This window comes from Pleurodeles waltl, chromosome 3_2 (assembly GCF_031143425.1).
Source record: "Pleurodeles waltl isolate 20211129_DDA chromosome 3_2, aPleWal1.hap1.20221129, whole genome shotgun sequence".
Taxonomy (NCBI): Eukaryota; Metazoa; Chordata; class Amphibia; order Caudata; family Salamandridae; genus Pleurodeles; species Pleurodeles waltl.
The window spans coordinates 169,907,739-169,927,631 of record NC_090441.1 but is presented as its reverse complement, the minus strand read 5'-3'; the positions used below and the strand labels follow the sequence as shown (position 1 = coordinate 169,927,631).

Here is a 19,893-nt window from a genome sequence, read left to right as displayed (position 1 = left end):
ATTCTGCCATTGTCTTTAAAACTACTAATTTGAGGCATATAATGTATTATAAAACATGATTAATACAACATAAATTCTAAAAGCATCTAAAAATGTAAGTGTGATATATAGAGACTCCTAAGCATGTAGCAAACATATACATTCCGAACAAGAACAACCGAAAAACTGATATGAGTTTCAAAGGTCCTGAAAACCCCAAAGCAATTACAAATAAAACATTCCAAGCTCTTGCCAAACATAGGCAGTAAAAGTGATCCTTAACCCAGACCATAGAAAGTTAAAGGTCAAAACAAATGTCAGAGTCAGACTCAATGGAATGGACTAAGCCAGTGCTTCCTAAACTTGTGAGAACCACAGATCAAATTTTAGAATCACAAACGTTCGCAACTCGCCTAGATTTAATGCAGATGAGGCGGGTGGTTTTTTTATTGTAACTAAAACACTGTGTAGCAGTAAACTGTCATTTACAGACAGCACCTTTTTCCATTGAAGTGGATACTGAATTTGCACAGAAATATGCTTTTCCTTATAAAACTATATTGCACACAAATGATGGGCAAACATCGGGTTTCAGCAGTTATTTTTCATAGTGCATCACTGAGTAAGTGCCTTGATCTGTTTTGATCACATTAAAATCTTTGTTTTCATCATAGCTCAGAATTACCAAAAAATGGGCTTCATTTTTTCTTTTCCTAGTAACTGAGACCCTTATTATGAGTTTGGCGGTCCGAGCACCGCCACGGTGGAGGTGGCAGTCGCACCGCCGTGGGCGCGGCAAAGTAGACCGCCATATTATGACCATGGAGGTGTTCTGACCAGAACACTGCCAAGTCACCGCCAGTGCTGCTTATTTACAGGTACTTACAATTTATTGAGTGCTACATTACAGGTACCTATATTTGGTCGTGTGCTGCAAAAAATGACATGCAACTGCCTTTCTTTTCGTACTCTCTGTACCCCAGCAAGACTGTCACATAATTGACTTTACTCTTCTTTCTTTGACTGCAAAGTGAGGCGTTTATAAATATCAATCCCCATGTTAAAAAAGCAGCAATTTTTCAGAACACAAAGCCTAACATCTGACCTCTAACTTTGAATCACAGAAAATGTGACAAGATAGCTGCTGAATTTAAAGACATCCTTATTTATTGCTATTACTTTTGCAATCCACTAAAAATCAGCTCACGACCCACCAGTTGGTCACCATCACTGAGGCCCTCATTTTGAGCTTGGCGAGTGGAAAAGGCCACCCATCAAACTCCCGTGGTTTCCTGCGGCCCCTATTGCGAATTTCCGGCTGTCAAGTGCATGGGCAGTGCAGAGGCCCCCTGAACCCTGTCTCCACCAGCTTTTACATGGCGGTGGTACCGGCATGCAAAAACTGGCTGAGAGGGGACTCGTAATCCCCAGGGCGGTGCTGCATGCAGCGCTGCCCTAGTGGATTAGGACCGCCAGCACCGCCAGCCCCTCCTGTGGAGGGAAACTGGCAGTGCCGGCGGTCCGACTGTGGAGCTTTCAGCATGGTCATAATGTGGCGGTCTGACCCCCGCCAAAGCGGTGAGACCACTGCTTTGGCAGCGGTCAGACTGCCACCACGAGTCTGGCGGTCCCAGGACCACCAGACTCGTAATTAGGGCCTGATTACCAGACACCAGTGAACTCAGGAGCCACCCAATGCACATATAGGAAGTGGGTTTGTATTATGTGGCAGGATTTACTACGAGAGGATAAACTTTTGGCGAGCCCACTACTAAGTGAATCAGTGTGTCACTGCCTCTATGGCTGATTATCGATGATCATTCTTGAAAGGCTTCTGACTTTTCATTCACTTAATCTCTGCATGTGTAACCCTCAGAAGTAAAATTGCACCTCTTCAGTTTTTGTGCACCGTCAGCGATTGAAAGATGATATTTAGGATTCTGTCCTCTGGACTAATCAGTTTTATGGAAAACATCAGTTGAGAAGAGGAGTGTGCAAAATTAGTGTAATTAGCTTTTGTGTAGTTATACAAAATTATAGCAAAACTACGCAAACTTCCATGTAATTATGGGAAATACAAATCCATCATCTTGCGCTATTTTTTAGTCCAAAATGCATCCTTGTGTCAATTTGTGGAGCAAGGCTGCATGTAAACAAGCACCGTCAACAACAACTCGTTATGTTTGCATTGCACTATTTACAGTAAATCTCTGAGGTGAATGGTGCATAATTAACTGAAGCTCCATAATTTCAGTAATTTCAAGAACAAGAGGAGCATGAAATTCCTGAAATGAAAACAAATTACGCACAATAATTAAAATTTCACTCAGGGCTATTGAGGACATCCTTTGAAACTGTCAGAAGAATGATTCCTTATTTCTAGTGGCAGGAAGGCAGAGTGTCTTCCCCTCAGTGACATCCTTCCTCCCTTCATTTGGGTTCCCATGTGAGGAAGATTAGCTAAATCTTCTTCCCAGTCCATTCCACCTTCCACACGTGCTCAACACTGTGACCTGGGACTGATGCAGAGCACAGTGTTAATTGTGAGGGAGAGGGTCGGATCACTTTCAAACTCAGGGACTACTTTAATTTTTTTTATGATAGAAACAAGGAAAATTATTTTCTCCCACCTTTGTCTTGTGGGATCTGTCCAGGTGATGAAAAGTGTCACCTGGCATCACCACAGAGAAGGGCAATGGGTTCTGAGTTGAGGTTCTTCATTTAATTACTAGAGGAGGTGGGGCACATGCACCATACCCAGTGAGCCTATTTCATCTCAGCCCCCAGGAGCCTCTATTTGTCCAAAGACTTTCTCTTCAAGCCAGAAGAAAGTGTACCCATAAGTGCTCAAATCACCTTCAGCATGAGGGGGGCAGGCATGAATACTCCCACTACCCATGCATGACATCTTCAGAATTGTTCTGCTCTCTCCCATGGGTAGGACAACTTTAGAGGGATCCACAGGCACAAACTAGGAAAATGCATGGACAGACTGTGGCCCCAAAGAGAATCTTACTGTAGTTTCATAATGGTATCAAATAGCTGGAATACTTGAGCTAGTCTATCCAGGGTGCTTCCATCAACTGAAACCAGTTGAAGTGGGAGAAACATGGGTGGAGATCAAAAAGTTAGAATGATGTGTGTTTCTCAGTGTCCTGTTCAGTGCTTTAAGTGACACATCCTTTATCCGAGCACACTGAGGTGCTTATGGGTCTTGTTACTTTACTGCCATTGGCACAGGCTGCAACACCACTGACCAATCTATTATTTGTAGTCAGCACAACTTGCAAGGAACATGGATTGTGAGCACCTATTACAGTATGTTAATCTAAATGTACACATGGAAAGGTCCACCAAGCCGACAACATGTCATACAACCAATAAACTGAACTCCCCGGGAAAGACAGTGTACATAGGTCCAACACTCCACAGTGATTGTGCTGTTCTAAGCTGCAAGACACACCCTGCCATGCTCTTTCACTCTACTGCCATCCTCTTTAATAGGCAAGTGAGTCATGCTGTTTCCAGTTCTTAAATGTTGCTGTACATTCATAAATACAGAGGGAAATTATGTTTTAAAAACAAGGCCAATGTTTATAACACCAGTGAGCCTGTGATCAGTTGGTAGGAAATGCTATTTACCAATCCTTGAAGCAAACCTTGCCAAAAACCAAGTGCAAAGTGCCAAGTGGTCTTTGCCAATCTTCACTGCAACTTCCTGAAACCAACATAACATCCCTCTAGCAACCCTTCTTCAAAGAGATTTTGAGGAGGACCCTAGTCAGCTGCCGGTGGTGAGTGTCTTCAGCGTATGCCTTGGATTGCAACATAGATCATGGTAGCATCTGCTCTGACCTAATTCAGTCAACAAATGCCTCATCTGAATCAGTGGTTCCTAACCATTTGACTTCTGTGGACCCCCACTTTATCACTACTGAAAACCAGGGACCCCCTACTGAATATTAATTGTAATCCGGAGACCTCCCAATGAGCCATTACTGAAAGTTGGGGACCTGGCGCCAAATGTATCAAGTTTTTTGCATTCGCAAATAGTGCGAATGCCAGTTTGTGAATGCAAAAAGCCAGTTCAGAATGTATGAAAGACATTCTGAACTCAATTTTTTAAGGAATTGCAAAAATAGCTATTCCTTAAAATTGCGACCCTGTTTAGAGAGTCGCAAATTGCGACTCTCTAAATAATAAATCGCAAATAAGGATTCCTTATTTGCGATTTCTTAGCACATGTATGAAGCCATTCCTTAATGCGATTTGGGCATTTAGGAATCGCTATTTACCACCAGGTTGAACCTGGTGGTAACCATGTGCAAAATTTGAAAATGCATTTAAAATGCATTTTTAAAATGTACATGTAAAGCACACATGCCCTTTTGGCATGTGTGCACCTTACATGTCCCCTAAAAAAATTGGGGTGCAGCAGAGGGGGCCTTAGGCTCCCAGCACCCTGGAGTTTTGCATTTCCAAAATTGCAATTTCTGGTTAAGAAATCGCAATTTTGGAAATGCAAAATATTCGCAGATATGGGCCAACAGGCCCATAGGTGCGAATGGGACAGATTCTCTATTTGCGATTCGGTAATAGCATTTGGGATTTTTAAGAAATCGCTATTACTGAATCGCAAAAATCATACATACCTTTTTGCATTTCTGAAATAGCGACTTCTTAAAAATCGATATTTGAGAATCGCAGATCGGTTGTATGATACATTTGGCCCCTGATCTGTTAATAGGATTTAATTTTCTAAGCAGTCGCGGACCCCCTGAGGAGGCTTCGCGGACCCCCAGGGCTCCCCGGACCACAGGTTGGGAACCACTGATCTAAATTGGAAAGAGTTTCTGAAGGGTGCTTAGTTGAATGAGCAAAATAGATTTGGCCCTATTCTTTCAAGTCCAAACAAAGCACAGGTGACCGACTAATCAATGAGAAGATACATATAGAAGATAAATATCATTCCGGCACATTGAGTAGTGAAATGAGGAATGTTGGATCCAGGTCAGGGAAGTCCACACTTGAAATTCTCATTTCAGAGGAAACATAGGATAGTCAAACTATTACCATATTTACAGTTTTTGAATACCAGAATGCAGGAATACTACATGAATGTTAAACCGCACAAAAAGGGGAAAAACGTACCTATAAAGTTTTGTCCCTTAGAATTACGCCTGAGCAAAGTTTCCAAGCTCTATGGAAACGTTCAGGCTGAAATTCCAAGGCTAATCTGACATCCCGTATCAGCCCAAACATCTCCCAGGGGGACCAGCAGAGTCTGCATGAATTTAAATGTTGCTTCTTAGGGTTTGGAGGAGGCAACACAGCAGCAAGGCAGCGTGGCCTGTTTTTTCTTAACCCCTGCAGGGCTGAGCAGGCAGGCGCCTACAGGACTACATTTGTTTCTTTATACCTGTGGTTCTCAACCTGTGGACTGGGGACCCCCGAGGGGCCGCAAAGCCTCCTCAGAAAATTGCTTAGAAAATTAACTAATATTGACAGATTAATAAAGTGTATATAAATGAAGTGGCAAAATGTACAATTGAATTTTTTTCTATATATTGTAAATGTCAAGGAATTAGTGTCCTCAGATTGATTTTGTGGGAGCAGTGCAGGTGCATCAAACAGACCATAGTGTGGGCGATGTGTGGCTTCAATTGAATTTAGAAAAGCGTCAACCTGTTTTCCTTTGTGTATGTGTTCGATGGATGCTTGTTTCCGTATTTTGTGTGTATTGCTTTGCAGTTCAAGTCATCACCAATGTTCAGGCCAGGGTCCCTGGCTTCCAGTAGTGATTCAGTGGGGGGGGGTCCCTGGATTCCAATAACGATTCAGTGGGGATCCCCGGGTTCTACTAATGATAAAATGGGGGTCCACAGAAGTCAAAAGTTTGGGAACCACTGCTTTATACCAGACAGGGCACATCACGCAGGACAGTGTCCTTTTTTTAAGCTACAGAGGGCGACAGAGCACTACTAGACACTAGGACGTACAATTAAATGCTCTACCTTTTTCTGCGGACCTATGTCTCACACTATCCATTTCACAATCATCTATTTACTGGGTTCAGAGCCTGCCTCTATAAAGATAGTAGTTGGCATTTGTGTTAAAATGTAGCAGGAAATTGCATCCTACAATGTGTACAGTGTGCCCAGTCTTCCCTCCCCAGATGTAAACATGCACACTGTCCTGCAGAGGTGTGTTCTTTTGCACAGGGCTTAAAACATATGAAAGAATACCTGCAGTGAGACAGGGTCTGGACTCCCACGAGGGCTCTTCATGAATGTAAAATACCACAGACCACAGCTTTGCAGGACCACATCATCAGGTTGTTAGAGAGCAGAAGAAACTCACACAAATATATGGAGCTCTACATGTGGAGCCCAAAGACCAGCCAAGCTGGTTGAGTTACTGCGAATGACACCAGATGCAACCAGGGACGCCTAAGCCCCAGTGTCAGAAAGGGCTTCAAACTGTTCCCATTGTGAGATAACAAAATGTCTTGCTGTGTTTTTGCAAAGATGCAAAGTACAATCACATCCTCTTTTGCTTTATTCACGAGGATTAAACTGGTACCCTGACAATTCAATAAAAAAATACCATACATACCATGCATAATTTTAAAAATATCAATGGAAGATTTAATTAGAATAGTACTAGCGTGACATATAAATGAAAAGCAGGGATGAAACAAAACATGATTAAAGACAAGCATGGGAAAATATTTACCTATCCTAGTTACTGAGACTTGAGAAGATGAATCAGAATCAACTGAGAGTTCAGCTGGGAGCTATCAGGATATGACCCAGCAGTCCCTGTGATTCGGGGAGAGGCATAAAACACCTCTCTGGACTCTGCTGTGAGGTATTCAGTGACATTGGGTAACAAAATCAGTAAATTAAACGGGCGCAAAAAAACAGGAAAGGAATAATACTGAAATAATACAAGAGGAATATGATAGGAGAATTAGGGCCAGATATATCAAAGGGTTTTACTCATTCTGTGTCTATGGGAAAATGCTTTAGTACATATGGCCCTTAGTCCGGTAAACAATATTTCAATTATTATATAAAACAGAAGAGGTTAAGTAAAATAGATTAGGTAAATAGGGGAGGGATATGTAAGTGTGTATATATATATCTATATCTACATATATAGATCTGTATAACGATGAAAAGGAGGGTATAGTGTGATTTTTACACAATAAATACAATGTTACTAAAAAAGGAAACAAACATTGGCAAAGCCAAAAGGTAGCACTTTTCCAGACCTACTGACTTTGCCCATCTTTTTTTTGCTGCTGCTGTACAGCATTGCCATAAAACAAGCATTGGTAAAGCAGAATACTATTGGCACAAACAAGTAATAAAAGTAAAAAGAGGTAAGCTGATGATGCGTTATCACACATGCACACCCATGAGTCGTAACACTTGGAGGACCCAGTGTCACCAGCCCTGGGTGAACATACATCGCCACTCATGGCTGCTCGTGCATTAAAGCACAGTAACAGCATCTCAACATGATGGATGCCCCTCTTAGACTGGTCAGTAAAAAAAAGTATACGAAGTGCACTGAATCCCACTTTTGTTCGAAGGGGCAACCCAACAGCAAACTGTTGCTGCCAGAACCTCAAAAAAACACATAAGACAAGTACGCTGTGGGGCTTGGGGTGACGGTGGGAGGTTTGGTGGACAGAGCAGCAGCATGAGGGCGAGAAAGGAAGGAGAAGGGCAAATGACATGGGGATATTTAAAAACAAATAAACAGTAAAGATAGACACAGTAAACAGTAAAGACAGACACTTGAGCGGGACAGAGGAAGTAACAAGAAGAGCGCGCGGATCTGCATCCAACCAGTCTACCAAGAAGGAGAAAAGTCTGAGACTACGAAGAAGAGGAAGCTCTATTGTCCGACACAGAGGCCAAATCAAAGAAAACTTGTACTGGTGAAAAACATGGCAAATCCATTTGCATCGATTTTGCTGCTAGTACTTTATGAAATAAAGCAGACAGATTTTGTTGCAGTTTGTATTACTGATTTTGTTTTCAGCAAGAGAAAACCAGGGGCGGCTCCTCGATTAGGGCAGAGGAGCGTCACCCCCGCCAGCAGCGGCAGCTGCAAAACCTTTTCAAGAAAACCAGAATAAACTGTGTGTATTATCGTTATAATAAACTGTGTTTATTATCGTTTTCTTGAAAAGGGGCAGGCCACGGGGTGACGTGCACTGAGGGGTAGTGAACAAAGTGCTCCCCTCAGAGCACATGTGTGTTTAACTGGCCGTCTTGGGCCGGCCAAACACACATGCACACAGGGCTCTCTTCGGCCCAGCAACACAGTTGCCGGGCTGGAGAGAGCCTGCACAGGCTCCAAGTCTGACTGGGAGCGCCCAGCCAGGGTGCTCCAAGCCAATCCTGACACTGCTTTGAGCAGCGTCAGGATTGGCCACAGGGCAGGCCGGGAGCCTGTGCCTGCAGCCTGGAGCTACGAGGGACAGAGGAGCGGCGTGGCGGAGGAGGTAATTGTTTTTATTTAATATTTTTTTTTATTTCATTGTTATTTAATTGTTATTTACCCCATCCCCCACCCCCAAACACCCCTTCTGGTTACCGCGAGCCACGACTGGAGAAAACAGATTGTGGAACAATTTATAACACAATTTCAATTATTTTAAATAAGTATTAGAGAGTTTAGGGAAGACACGCTAGTGCACGATTAACTTGTTAAAAAATAGAGCAAACTCCATTCATACAGTTTTTCTTATTTACGTAATAAAAATAAGGGGAATTCATTTTGGCTCGTAGTCTGAGATTAGGCATTTATAAATCAACAAAAATGTATCTTCTTCGTATTTAAATGTGTATGAAAAGTGTTTGCATTTTATTTACACCACATTTTAACCTAATCCAAATACCATTGCATCTTTCCATTGTACAAAAACATCAAAAATGCAATTGGATTAGTCTATTTGTGTACCTGTTCAAAGTTTTTGTGATATAGTCCCAGGGGCCCTACTGTGGAAGTGCCCTGTGACCACAGCTGGTGTTTGCGCCTAGGGCACTTGCGTATTACAGAAGAGGGGAGCAGATGTAAGCTCTTCATTAGATTAGTAATCTGACCAAAACTGGGTTACATGGGTAATTTAATCCTCATTATTGGATTCTGATAGGAGATTGGCAACATAACACATGCATGTGTAAACAAAGGCACACCTCTTGGGGCAATTTGGTGGTAAATAACAGGTGTTTATTGTTTCCCAATGGTACACATCTTATCAACCTCAGGAGTATGAATGGCTCAGTGGAACTGCCAGAATTGAACCCGTAGCCATGTGGTGAAGCACTGGCTTTTGGGGTGAATACATTAGTCCACTGAGCCACCAGACCCAGCAATTTGTTGATCACATTTTGGAAAGGGCAAATTTGGGAAAGTCTGCTAAAAAAATCCAAAATTTTTACAACCCATTCATCTAGCTCAGTGGTCTCCAAACTATGGCCTGTGGGCCACATCCGGCCTACAAGATTTTATCCGGCTCCCTGTTGTTTTCCAAAGCCTCGGACTCTGATGAGCAAAGAGAAATATATATCCAATTCATTTGGCAGCCTCTTGCATCTTCTCTATTGTAAATTTGGACCAGTAATGGTGTGCATTCCATATCTTTGAAAAACGCAAGTTCCTAGTGTAGATAGTCCTTTTTGCAGAAAACTCCAATTGCCATAATTGTGTAGAAAGGTGCTGACTGAATTTATTTTTCTTTGACCCTTATTAATGGTTTAAGATTTGAATTTATTTGCTTTGTTGTACTGAAGTTCTTTCTTGGAGTGTGTTTATTTTTTTATTGTGTGCTACAAAATTGGACAGATTCTCATTTCATGGAAATATGTGAATTTTCAGTATTTAAAACTTTTAAACAAATGAATAGCCTGCTTTTCTTATCTACAGTTAAGTAATGGATTATTTTGTCAGAACATTTGCTACTGTTACTCATTATATATCATTTTTCAGTTTAAGCATGGCATTGTTTCTTTGTAATTGTCACATTTCTCTTTTGTTCTGAATCATATCATGCAGATTACAAAAAAGATCCAAGTAAACCTTATTCATTCAGTTACCTTTTATTCATTCATTTATAAAACTGTTTTTCTTTGGCCCGCAAAATGTCAAATATACATTCTGTCCCTGGTACTAAAACTTTGGAGGCCCCTGCTCTAGCTAAAAAGGTGAAATCACTTAACAGTATAAAAAGGCATTTCATTGGTACTAGATGCGAAGAGTAACTGGGTGAACCTTTACCTGAAGAAGGTACTCCAATTTCACACACAGACTGTGGAGCTCAGGGCTACCATCAGTGACTGGGAGATTCCTTTCTCTGTAGTTTGTGTTCAGCTCCCTGACGAGGTCTAAGAAAGGATAAAAGAACAACATTGTGTAACAAAGTTTGTGCATGAGCAAAACCCAAAGCTTTTCAGGAGATGGTGCAGAACAGTGAGTTGGCTGGAAATCACAACAAGTGTATCACTTTGTTATACAGCGGCTGACAAAAGCATTCTGAGTGAAGGAGTAATACTACAGGAGTAATCCTTTACATACCATTACATGGCTTATTTAATCAGCTGCAAAATATCCAACCCCCTATTAGTAAAAGTACAGGGATGGTGCAGCCCCTTCTATTTGCACTAAGGGGCATATTTACGAAGAATTGGCGTAGGGCAGCACCACAAGCCTTTTTGCTGTGCTGCCCTCCAGCAATTCAAAAGGCCAGGGATGACAGCATTTACGAGATACAGTGCATTCCTGTCTTTTCAGCCAGTGCCCGCGCACAATTTGGTGCCTAGCGGCAACACAGGCACACCTGTACCATGGTGCAAGTGTCTGAATCGTAGGTCGGATTGTTTTTGTGCAGGAAGGGGCACCTTCCTGCACAAAAAAAATCCATGAAGGCTTTTCTGCTTTCTATATGTGTTGCAGAATGCAGCACACATAGAAAGAGGAAAAAACATGGCAAAATAAAGATATTTCTCCTTGTTACGGCTCCACTAGGGAGGCGTATGGTTTTGACGCATTACCAGGGTTAACCGTCCTCGTCAATCTGAAAATGCGTCAAAACCCATGTGTGTTGCATGGGAAAACCTGCTGCAACACCTATGGAACACCCTCCTGAAGCAGTGTAAGGCAACGCAGTGACTTGTGCTGCATTGCCTTACACCATATCTACGAGGCCATGAAAAGCTACGCAGAGTGGCACTGCGCGGCCTCATAGATATGGGTTTGCACTCCGTGGCGCCAAAGCGTCAAACAAAGTGATGGACTGGTGGCGCAAGGGGCTTGTAAATAGCCCCTAATTGTCTACAAATATGCTAAATGTATTTCAACCCCATATGCTCCTCTCGAAACATCAAACCCTGCACCTGTGACATACAGCATCACCTGTAGCAGGGCCCACACTAGGAGTGTGTGAAATTCCTAAAATTTGCGTTTGCTTAAGTACATTACATTTTGGGAAAATTATGTAAAATTGTATCAAATGCAAATCCATGATTAAATGCTATATTTTAGGGCAAAATGTGTGCTTGTTTCTATTTTTAAATACAGAAATGCATTTCACAATGAAAATAGTGCAAAAATATAAGTGCTGTGAACAATAGCGGCTCATGGTATTGTTGTTTCCATGATTTCTCTGCTGTAATTTTAGCATAAAGGGTGATGTTATTGTGTGACCTGTCAATTTGGGGAATTTTGTGTAGTCATGCTTACTTTCTTTTGTTCCCACATATGTGGTGATTTGTGGACTTATTATCATTGTTATGGTGAGTCATAAAGCTTCACAATGGTCAGCACCCAAAAGAAAAACAAGCATTGGCAGCAAATAGGTCTCACCTGTCACAGCTATTGGCTTTGCCAATGTTTTGTAAACATGCTGTACAGCAGCATGAATGCTTTGCAGTGAGGCTAAAACTACTTTCAAAAAGTACTATGACGCAGCCAGGGCTGATTCGCTTTAAAAAAAAATTGCATTAGTGCTGGGAGCATCATAGTGCGTGTTTATTTTTAGCCATGCTGCACAGCAGTTATGCGGCTACATAGCATGGCTACAAATTATTGCCAAAGTTGTCAGTGCTCATGCTGTAAAGCATGAACAAAGGCAATGGCAGAGCCAAGTCTCAAAGGCAAAATCTATTGGTCTCAGCACAATACAACTGTGATTCTGAGCAAATCACTTAGGGCCTCATTACGAGTACGGTGGCCACATTACAACCCTGGCGGTCGGGCCGCCAGGGAACCACCAGCTCCACCAGGATCACAGACCCCGGTGGTCTGGAGGTACGTGGCAGTCCCAGGGTATTACGACTTTTTTCTCCACCACCCTTTGCTTGGTGGTAGTACCGCCATGAAAAGGCTGGTGGAGAACAGGTGCAGGGGACCTCAGGGGGTCCCTGCACTACCCATGCACTTGGCATGGCAGTGCAGGGCCCACCCTGGCCAGCACCCTCGCAATGTTCACTGTCTGCTTTGCAGAAAGTGAACATTGCGAGGGTGCTGGTGCACCCTGCAGGCTACAGCATTGCCATCGGCTGGATTACGAGCCGGAGACAATTCTGTAGCATTTTTCCCACAAGGCCAGCAGGCGGAAACTCAGGTTCCACTCGCTGACCTAGCAGGAAACTCTTATTAACTCCGGCAGGGAGGTGGCCACGGAGGCCACCCTGTAGAGAGTTTGACGGATGGGCTTTCCCATCTGCCAAACTCGAAATAGGGTCCTTAGTCTCCTCATTCTTGAAAAAGAAAAAGAAAAATATGAGATTTGACAAAAAACTATCAAAAAAAGAAAACAAAAGCACCCATTTTCATGTCCTAGAGAAAATATATTTGGAAGCAGATAACATCTTTAATCATTATAAAAGTAGATAACATCTGTTGTCACAGTAAACATTCATTTTAAAGGAGAAAAGGGCTTCTTTGAAGAGTGTGATGTATAGTAGCACACAGCTACAAATGGAAATTAGAAGTCAGCATATAAGAGTGACAATGAAGCCAACAAATGTTAAGCAATGGGCAGGCTGCGAGTCCCTTGTTGTGTACAATACCTCTCGCAGGCAAGACCTAAGAAGACTACTACAAACATATATGACCCAACCACTAGATAGCACCATTATGCACAACATGTGAATCAGTAGTAGATTTCATGCTGTGAAAGCATGTTTACGTTCTGTCATCCCCAGTCTAGCCCTGCATCTTAGCAGCAAACATAAGCCTATCGCGTGTCAGAGTGGGTTAAGTGGTTATAAATAGTACACCTTGCCCCTCACATAATCCCACAGCTCACCTCCATAGTTAGCAGTTAGAAGAGAGAAACTGTTTTCCTCTCTTTGAAAGACCCTTTCCAGTTGTACTGTACTGACCAACATGTTTAGCTACAAGTTGGTTCCCAAGATATTTCTATGCTTATGCTAGTCTCACAGGTGCTAAGTCTGAATACATCAGGGACAACTTGGAAAGGTCCAACGGGAATAGATCAACAAATAGTTAAAGTAGACAATAAAAGGTGCTCAACTTTTATCACAACATACTGTATGAATGTATGAAAAAAGCAAACGGAAGCCACAAAGGACAAAGGGCACAAACAAGCAAGTGTTTTGTATGTTTGGACCTGGTAGACCAGAAAGGGCTTTGGGCCAGAACCTCTGCTCCACTGAAATCTAGTACAAGAAATATAAGTATGTGCCTCAGCCAGAACGACATACTACCAGTCCTCCCAACCACACCCACACCTCGACAAACCCAAAACAATCATAGCATTGCCATACCATACCACATTGCATTCCCACACCATAACACAACCCACTAACTGCCACACACCCTCAAACTACTGAACTTAAGTACATAGAAGTTCATGCTCATTAACAACCACTTTACCGTACACCATGCAACAGCCATTACAGATCTCTTCACCTTTCACAACTTTGATACCATTTTCATTATAGAAACATGGTTCACGCACACTGGCACATCGTAGATGTTCTTCTTCCCACATGCTACTGTGACCACTGTATGGACTACCCACATAAGAAGGAAGGCGGCCTCCCTCTCATCCATAACTCTTCCTGGTCCAGCACCGAAGGCAAGCAGGCAACATTCAACTCTACTGAGCTTCTGACATACCATTCCCTACTCTATGCAACTCAGCCTACCATCTTCCATATCATCAACATGCCTCCTGGGCAGAACAAGGACTTAATTGATGAATTCCCAGATCACCTAACCACCTCGTCCATCTGACATTCCCACAACATGCTCTTGGGTGACTTCAACCTCCCAGAAAACACATGCCCAAAAAATACAGGAGACACCATCTTAAACTCTCGACACATTCAACGTGGAACACACCTAACAAACTTCAAAGACTACATCCTCAACCTTGTCTTCTCATCACCACCAACAATCAAACACACCCCCATACCCTTGGACTGAACTGACCACTTTGCCATCCCTACCTCCCTGCTCAGAGTCCTACCAACAGACCAAAGTCAACTCAAAAGAAAAGACCAGACATTCAGATCCTTCAAAGATGTCTCCTTAGACAATTTAATCTCTCACCCTATCAACTCCATGTCTGTTGCCAACACCCTTCTAAACAACTTAACTACGTTTGTAGAAAACTATGTGAACCTCCACACACCATTTAAAACACCCAAGCGCCATCAAAGCCTTCAGCCTTCAGGTACATTAAAGACCTTACTGTCAATAAACTGTCAATAACCTGTCCATTCGCATCCACTGCTGATGGGGATTATCATTTTTTTAAAAATAATGTGTGTACAAAAAAAACCTTAAGCTGTCTGACTGTCCATCTAACACTGATACTCAAAGTACGGGCGGGGGCCACATGTAAATGTCAGCATTACACGTGGCCCTCAGGTTAAGAACAGCACTAGGGTGCTGTTTTCTCGATTCAGCACTAACAATGGAAAATAAGTTAAATAGGCATTCCTTTATTTAAAGCTTAATTGAAGTTCCTGAAAGGGGGTAAATAGGTTATCCTGCACAGCCTAACTTTAAGAAGCACCTTTATTTTTAAAGGCATCTTGCAGCAAAAGTGTAAAAAATGCTAAGGTCTTTTCAAAATTCAAAGAGTGTAGTTCATTAACTTGAGGAACCGTTTCCCCTTAGTACATCACATGATATCAGTGCACTGTGAAGTATTTCATGAATTTACAAACATTACATCTCCCCCACCACACCCAGAAAATAATGCAAGTCAGTTGTTAAATGCACATTTTTGGCTGTGATCCTATAATACATGAAAAACATTACAGTTACAATGCACATCCAGAAGTCTTGTACTTCAAAGTCCTTTTAAGTACAGATTGATTGATTGATTTATATTGATAATGAGGAATAAGAAGGGAAAGTGAAATTAAACAATTGCCTAGGATCACACAATTTAGAGAAGCCGGGATTATTCCCAGGTTTTCTGGTTTCACATTATGCAATTCAGCCACTGGGTATATATGCTTTGCTTCCTCTACCTACACCGTCCTTACCAGCACAGCCCCCCCTTTCCAGATATGCCCCACCAACTGCATGCTCTGCTATTATCAATGTGGCCCTCGGTCACATCTCAGACTAAACCTTTTGGCCCCTGGGAAAATAGTTGTGAGTATCCATGGTCTAACATATATGCTTACTCACAAACTGTATTTTGTAGTACATGATGTTTTGTTACAATAGTACTCTTCTTCTTCTAGAAAATGATATTCACTTACTTATGTGCAAAAGACATAATGATCAATAATGAAACTATTTTGACTCTCAAATTATACATACATACATTTGTGCGTATATATGCACATATACAACTGTACAGAAAAATTATTTACATATTTTATTATTTAAAAATAGCTGCTTTTTAATAACGATTTTTAAATCGTATTTTTAAACTTTGAATTATGTGATTTTTGTATTTTGTTTACAAAATAAAAGTTATGAAATATATTAATATTTGTATATTTTATTTGTTAATGTACATTTATTTTGAAGAGCTAATGTTGTGTACCATTTAATTGTATTAGTTCTGAGTTAGAAATACTTATTTTAAATGATTTTACAATTATATTTTACATTTACTTATTTTTTATATGTGTTGATGAATAACAACCTTTGTTCATTTTCCTCATATTTTCCCATATAGAGATTCTCTGCAATGGTGGTGATCTCCAGCTATGACAAAGGTTATAGGTGACAACGTTACTCTTGTAGAGGCCTCTATCACCTGAACTGTAGGAGTGGAGACAAGTAATCTACACATAAGAGCACATTCACAAACTGCATTTTCAAGTATGTTTAGTAGTACTACAATGATACTACTCATGTACTACAAAATGTTATTCACTAACCTAAATGTGGAGGTCTCCACCGCTGCCTCTTCCATTTTTTAAGTGCAGAGATCTCCACCGTGACTGTGGAGATCTTGGCACAAGTAGGTTTGGAAGGGACGGGAGAGAGGCTAGACAATGACGAATATTTACTACAGATGAGATAAGTTAAAAGCACTATAAGGAGGGTTTAAGGAAGGTAAAGGAGGGCCACATACAAGCAACACAAACAATGTAGGTCCACTGTCATTCACAAACTGCACTTCAGCCAGAAATGACCCAAAACACTCATAAATGTTCTCCAGCTGAGTTTTGCAAAAAGTCGAGCACCATGTTTGGCCAACCACTAGTACTACAACATCCTCCACCAGGAAATAATGACGAGGAGACTTAAAATAGGACATGATGGGAAATAATGTGAAAAAAAAAAAAAAATTTTGACTTTTTTTTTTATATATTTAATTTTATTGTTATTTTAATCAAATAATTAATAATTCTATGTTTAACCTTTGGTAACTTCTATCACAAAATCTATAAACATAACCATTTTACTTAAGGTTTTTTTTTTTATATACGTCTTTAGAAAAAATATTCTAATGAAATGTCATATATATAAATACATTAAATATTTAATGTCCAATTAAGTTGATGATGCTGTAGTATTTTTTACATTTTGTTCTACATTTTACAGTAAATATATAAAATTATTACATTAAAATTTGTCAGAAAAATATTTTTGTTATTTTTTTTAATGTTCAGTAAACTTTTGTACTTTTCTCTATGCTTTACCATATTAAGCTCTCCATCATGATGGCAGAGACCTCTGTCTATTTGTGAACAGTTATGAGTAAGACGATACTCCCTTAGGAGGTATGAAATACACAAATTATATACACTAGTATGCAGAAATAGGCATAAAAACTGTTAGAAAACAGTGCAATTAATGGAAATCGCAATAGGAAGAAATGAGCCTGGGGGAGCACAAACCATATACTAAGAAAGTGGAATGTGAAAGTCGGTCCCCCACCTATTCAAGTGTAGTGTGTAGAGGGGAGCTAGGAGTACTAGGAAGCCCAAAGGTAAGTACCACAACCCTCCCCAATGACCAGGAAAACAGGTGTAAATCACAGTATGTTTCCCAGAACACACACAGAGAAGAACAGGAGAATATTGCAAACCCCACACGAGACTGCAAGACACCAGCAGTGGATTCCTGGACCAGATGACCTGTGAAAAGAGGGGACCAAGTCCAAGAAGCACAGAAAAGTCCAGGAAGGGGAGGAGCCCCTACTCACTAGGATGAAGGTGCAAGAAATGAACCACCAGCGAGGAAGAAGAGTCAACACTGCACCTAAGAAGAAGAAGTCGGGTTCCAGGAGGATGCAGGTGATGTCCCACGCCGGAAAGAGGATTGCAGTCGGGTTTGCATCTTTGGGTTCCGCCAATAACCCTTGGCACACGCAAATCTCGTGGTTAGCAGAAAATGGTGCTGCCGGGGACCAGAAAGGACCAGGTGGAGTCTACCCAAGAGGGGGAGCCAGAGGGGGCCCTCAGCAACACAGAGAGCCCACAGAAGACCAGGCAGCACCACTAGAGTCCCACAGGATGTGGACAAGAAGAAAACATAGGCATGTTTGGTATCAAACATGTTGGAATCATACCCCAATGCTTTTGCAAGCATTGGTTGTATGATTCCATGCACTCTAGGGGCTCTTTAGAGGACCCCCAGTATTGCCATTACAGCCTTATGAGGTTTTCTAGGCTGCCCAAACTGCTGCCACCTCTCAAGCCCAGGAAGGCAGATCAAAGGATTTCCTTTGGGAGAGGGGTGTTACAGGCTTGGGAGTGGTAGCCTCCCTAAACCTCTGGAAATTCTTTTAAGGGCACAGATGGTGCCCTCCTTGAATAATCCAGTCTACACCAGTTCAGGGTCCCCCAGTCCCTGCTCTGGTGCAAAACTGGACAAAGGAAAGGGGAATGACCATTCCCCTGTCCATAACCACCCCAGGGGTAGTGCTCCGAGCTCCTCCAGAGGGTCCCTGGGTTTTTACTATCTTGGATTACAAGTTGGCAGGGTACTCTGGGAACATTTGACTGGCCAGTGCCAGCAGGTGATGTCGGAGCCCTCCTCTGATAGGTGCTTACCTGTTTAGCTGACCAATCCCCCTTTCACGGCTATTTAAAGTCTCCCTTTTGGGTGGTTTTCAGATTCGGATTGCAAGACTCCAGCAGGAATCCTCTGCATCCTTTACTTCACCTTCTTACTAAAGAAACTGCATCTGGACCCTCCAGGAACTCTACAAACTGCAACAAAGAAGCAGAGAACTTCTGCAACATTGTATCTTCAGCTCCTGCAAGCAACTGCAACTGTTTTCAGGTTGTGCATCCTCCGAGGACTGCCTTTCTTCAGAAGAATGAAGGAATCTCCCTTGGAGTGAAGGAGTCACTCCCATGTGTCGGCAAGCACCCCTCTGCAGCGACAACCGGTGGTGTGGGTCCCCTCTCCTCACATAGGCCCTCATTCTGACCTTGGCGGGCGGCGGAGGCCGCCCGCCAAAGTCCCGCCGTCAGGTTACCGTTCCGCGGTCGAAAGACCGCGGCGGTAATTCTGACTTTCCCGCTGGGCTGGCGGGCGGTCGCCTTCAGACCGCCAGCCAGCCCAGCGGGAAAGAGGCTTCCACGATGAAGCCGGCTCGGAATCGAGCCGGCGGAGTGGAAGCTGTGCGACGGGTGCAGTTGCACCCGTCGCGTATTTCACTGTCTGCACAGCAGACAGTGAAATACATGTAGGGGCCCTCTTACGGGGGCCCCTGCAATGCCCATGCCAGTGGCATGGGCACTGCAGGGGCCCCCAGGGGCCCCGCGACCCCCCCTACCGCCATCCGGATCTCGGCGGTCCGACCGCCGGGATCTGGATGGCGGTAGGGGGGGTCGGAATCCCCACGGCGGTGCAGCAAGCTGCGCCGCCGCGGAGGATTCAATGGGGCCGCGGTACACTGGCGGGACCCCGCCAGTGGTGCCGGTCCGACCGCGGCTTTACCGCCGCGGTCGGAATCCCCATTGGAGCACCGCCGGCCTGTCGGCGGTGCTCCCGCGGTCCTCCGCCCTGGCGGTCAAAGACCGCCAGGGTCAGAATGACCACCATAGTGCGTGGATCCAGCATCACAGGTGGTGGACTGAAGTGGTCCCGACGGTCCTGATGTCCTACTGTCCAACTTTGGTGGAGGTAAGAGCTTGCCTCCCCATGCAAGACAGTACCCCTGTGCACCACATGTTTTGCAGTTTCCAAGGCTTGTTGGAATCCTTCCATGAAGTTCTTTGTGCACCATGCAACTCCATTACCCAGCACTCCTTCCTGAGTAGTTCTCTGGCGGCGTGGGATCCCTTTGTGTAGTGCTGCATGGGCCTCCTTTTGCACCTTCTTTGTACCCATGTGGTGGGACATGCATGCTGCCTGGTCTTCTGAGGGCTCTCTGAGTTGCTGAGAGCCCCCGCTGACTCCCTCTCCTGGATAGGGTCCACCAGGTCCCTCCTGGTC

At 43.0% G+C, this 19,893-nt stretch overlaps 1 protein-coding gene across 4 annotated transcripts in view; it reads right to left on the bottom strand.

The window, feature by feature from the left end:
- RUFY4 (RUN and FYVE domain containing 4) overlaps window positions 1–19,893 on the bottom strand; it is a 424,420-nt gene that overhangs the window by 113,479 nt on the left and 291,048 nt on the right. For all 4 annotated transcript variants that reach the window (XM_069227078.1, XM_069227076.1, XM_069227077.1 and 1 more), the window contains one exon: window positions 10,276–10,382. In XM_069227078.1, coding sequence (XP_069083179.1) covers window positions 10,276–10,382 — 107 coding nt within the window. Of the gene's footprint in view, window positions 1–10,275; window positions 10,383–19,893 lie in introns of those variants that run through there.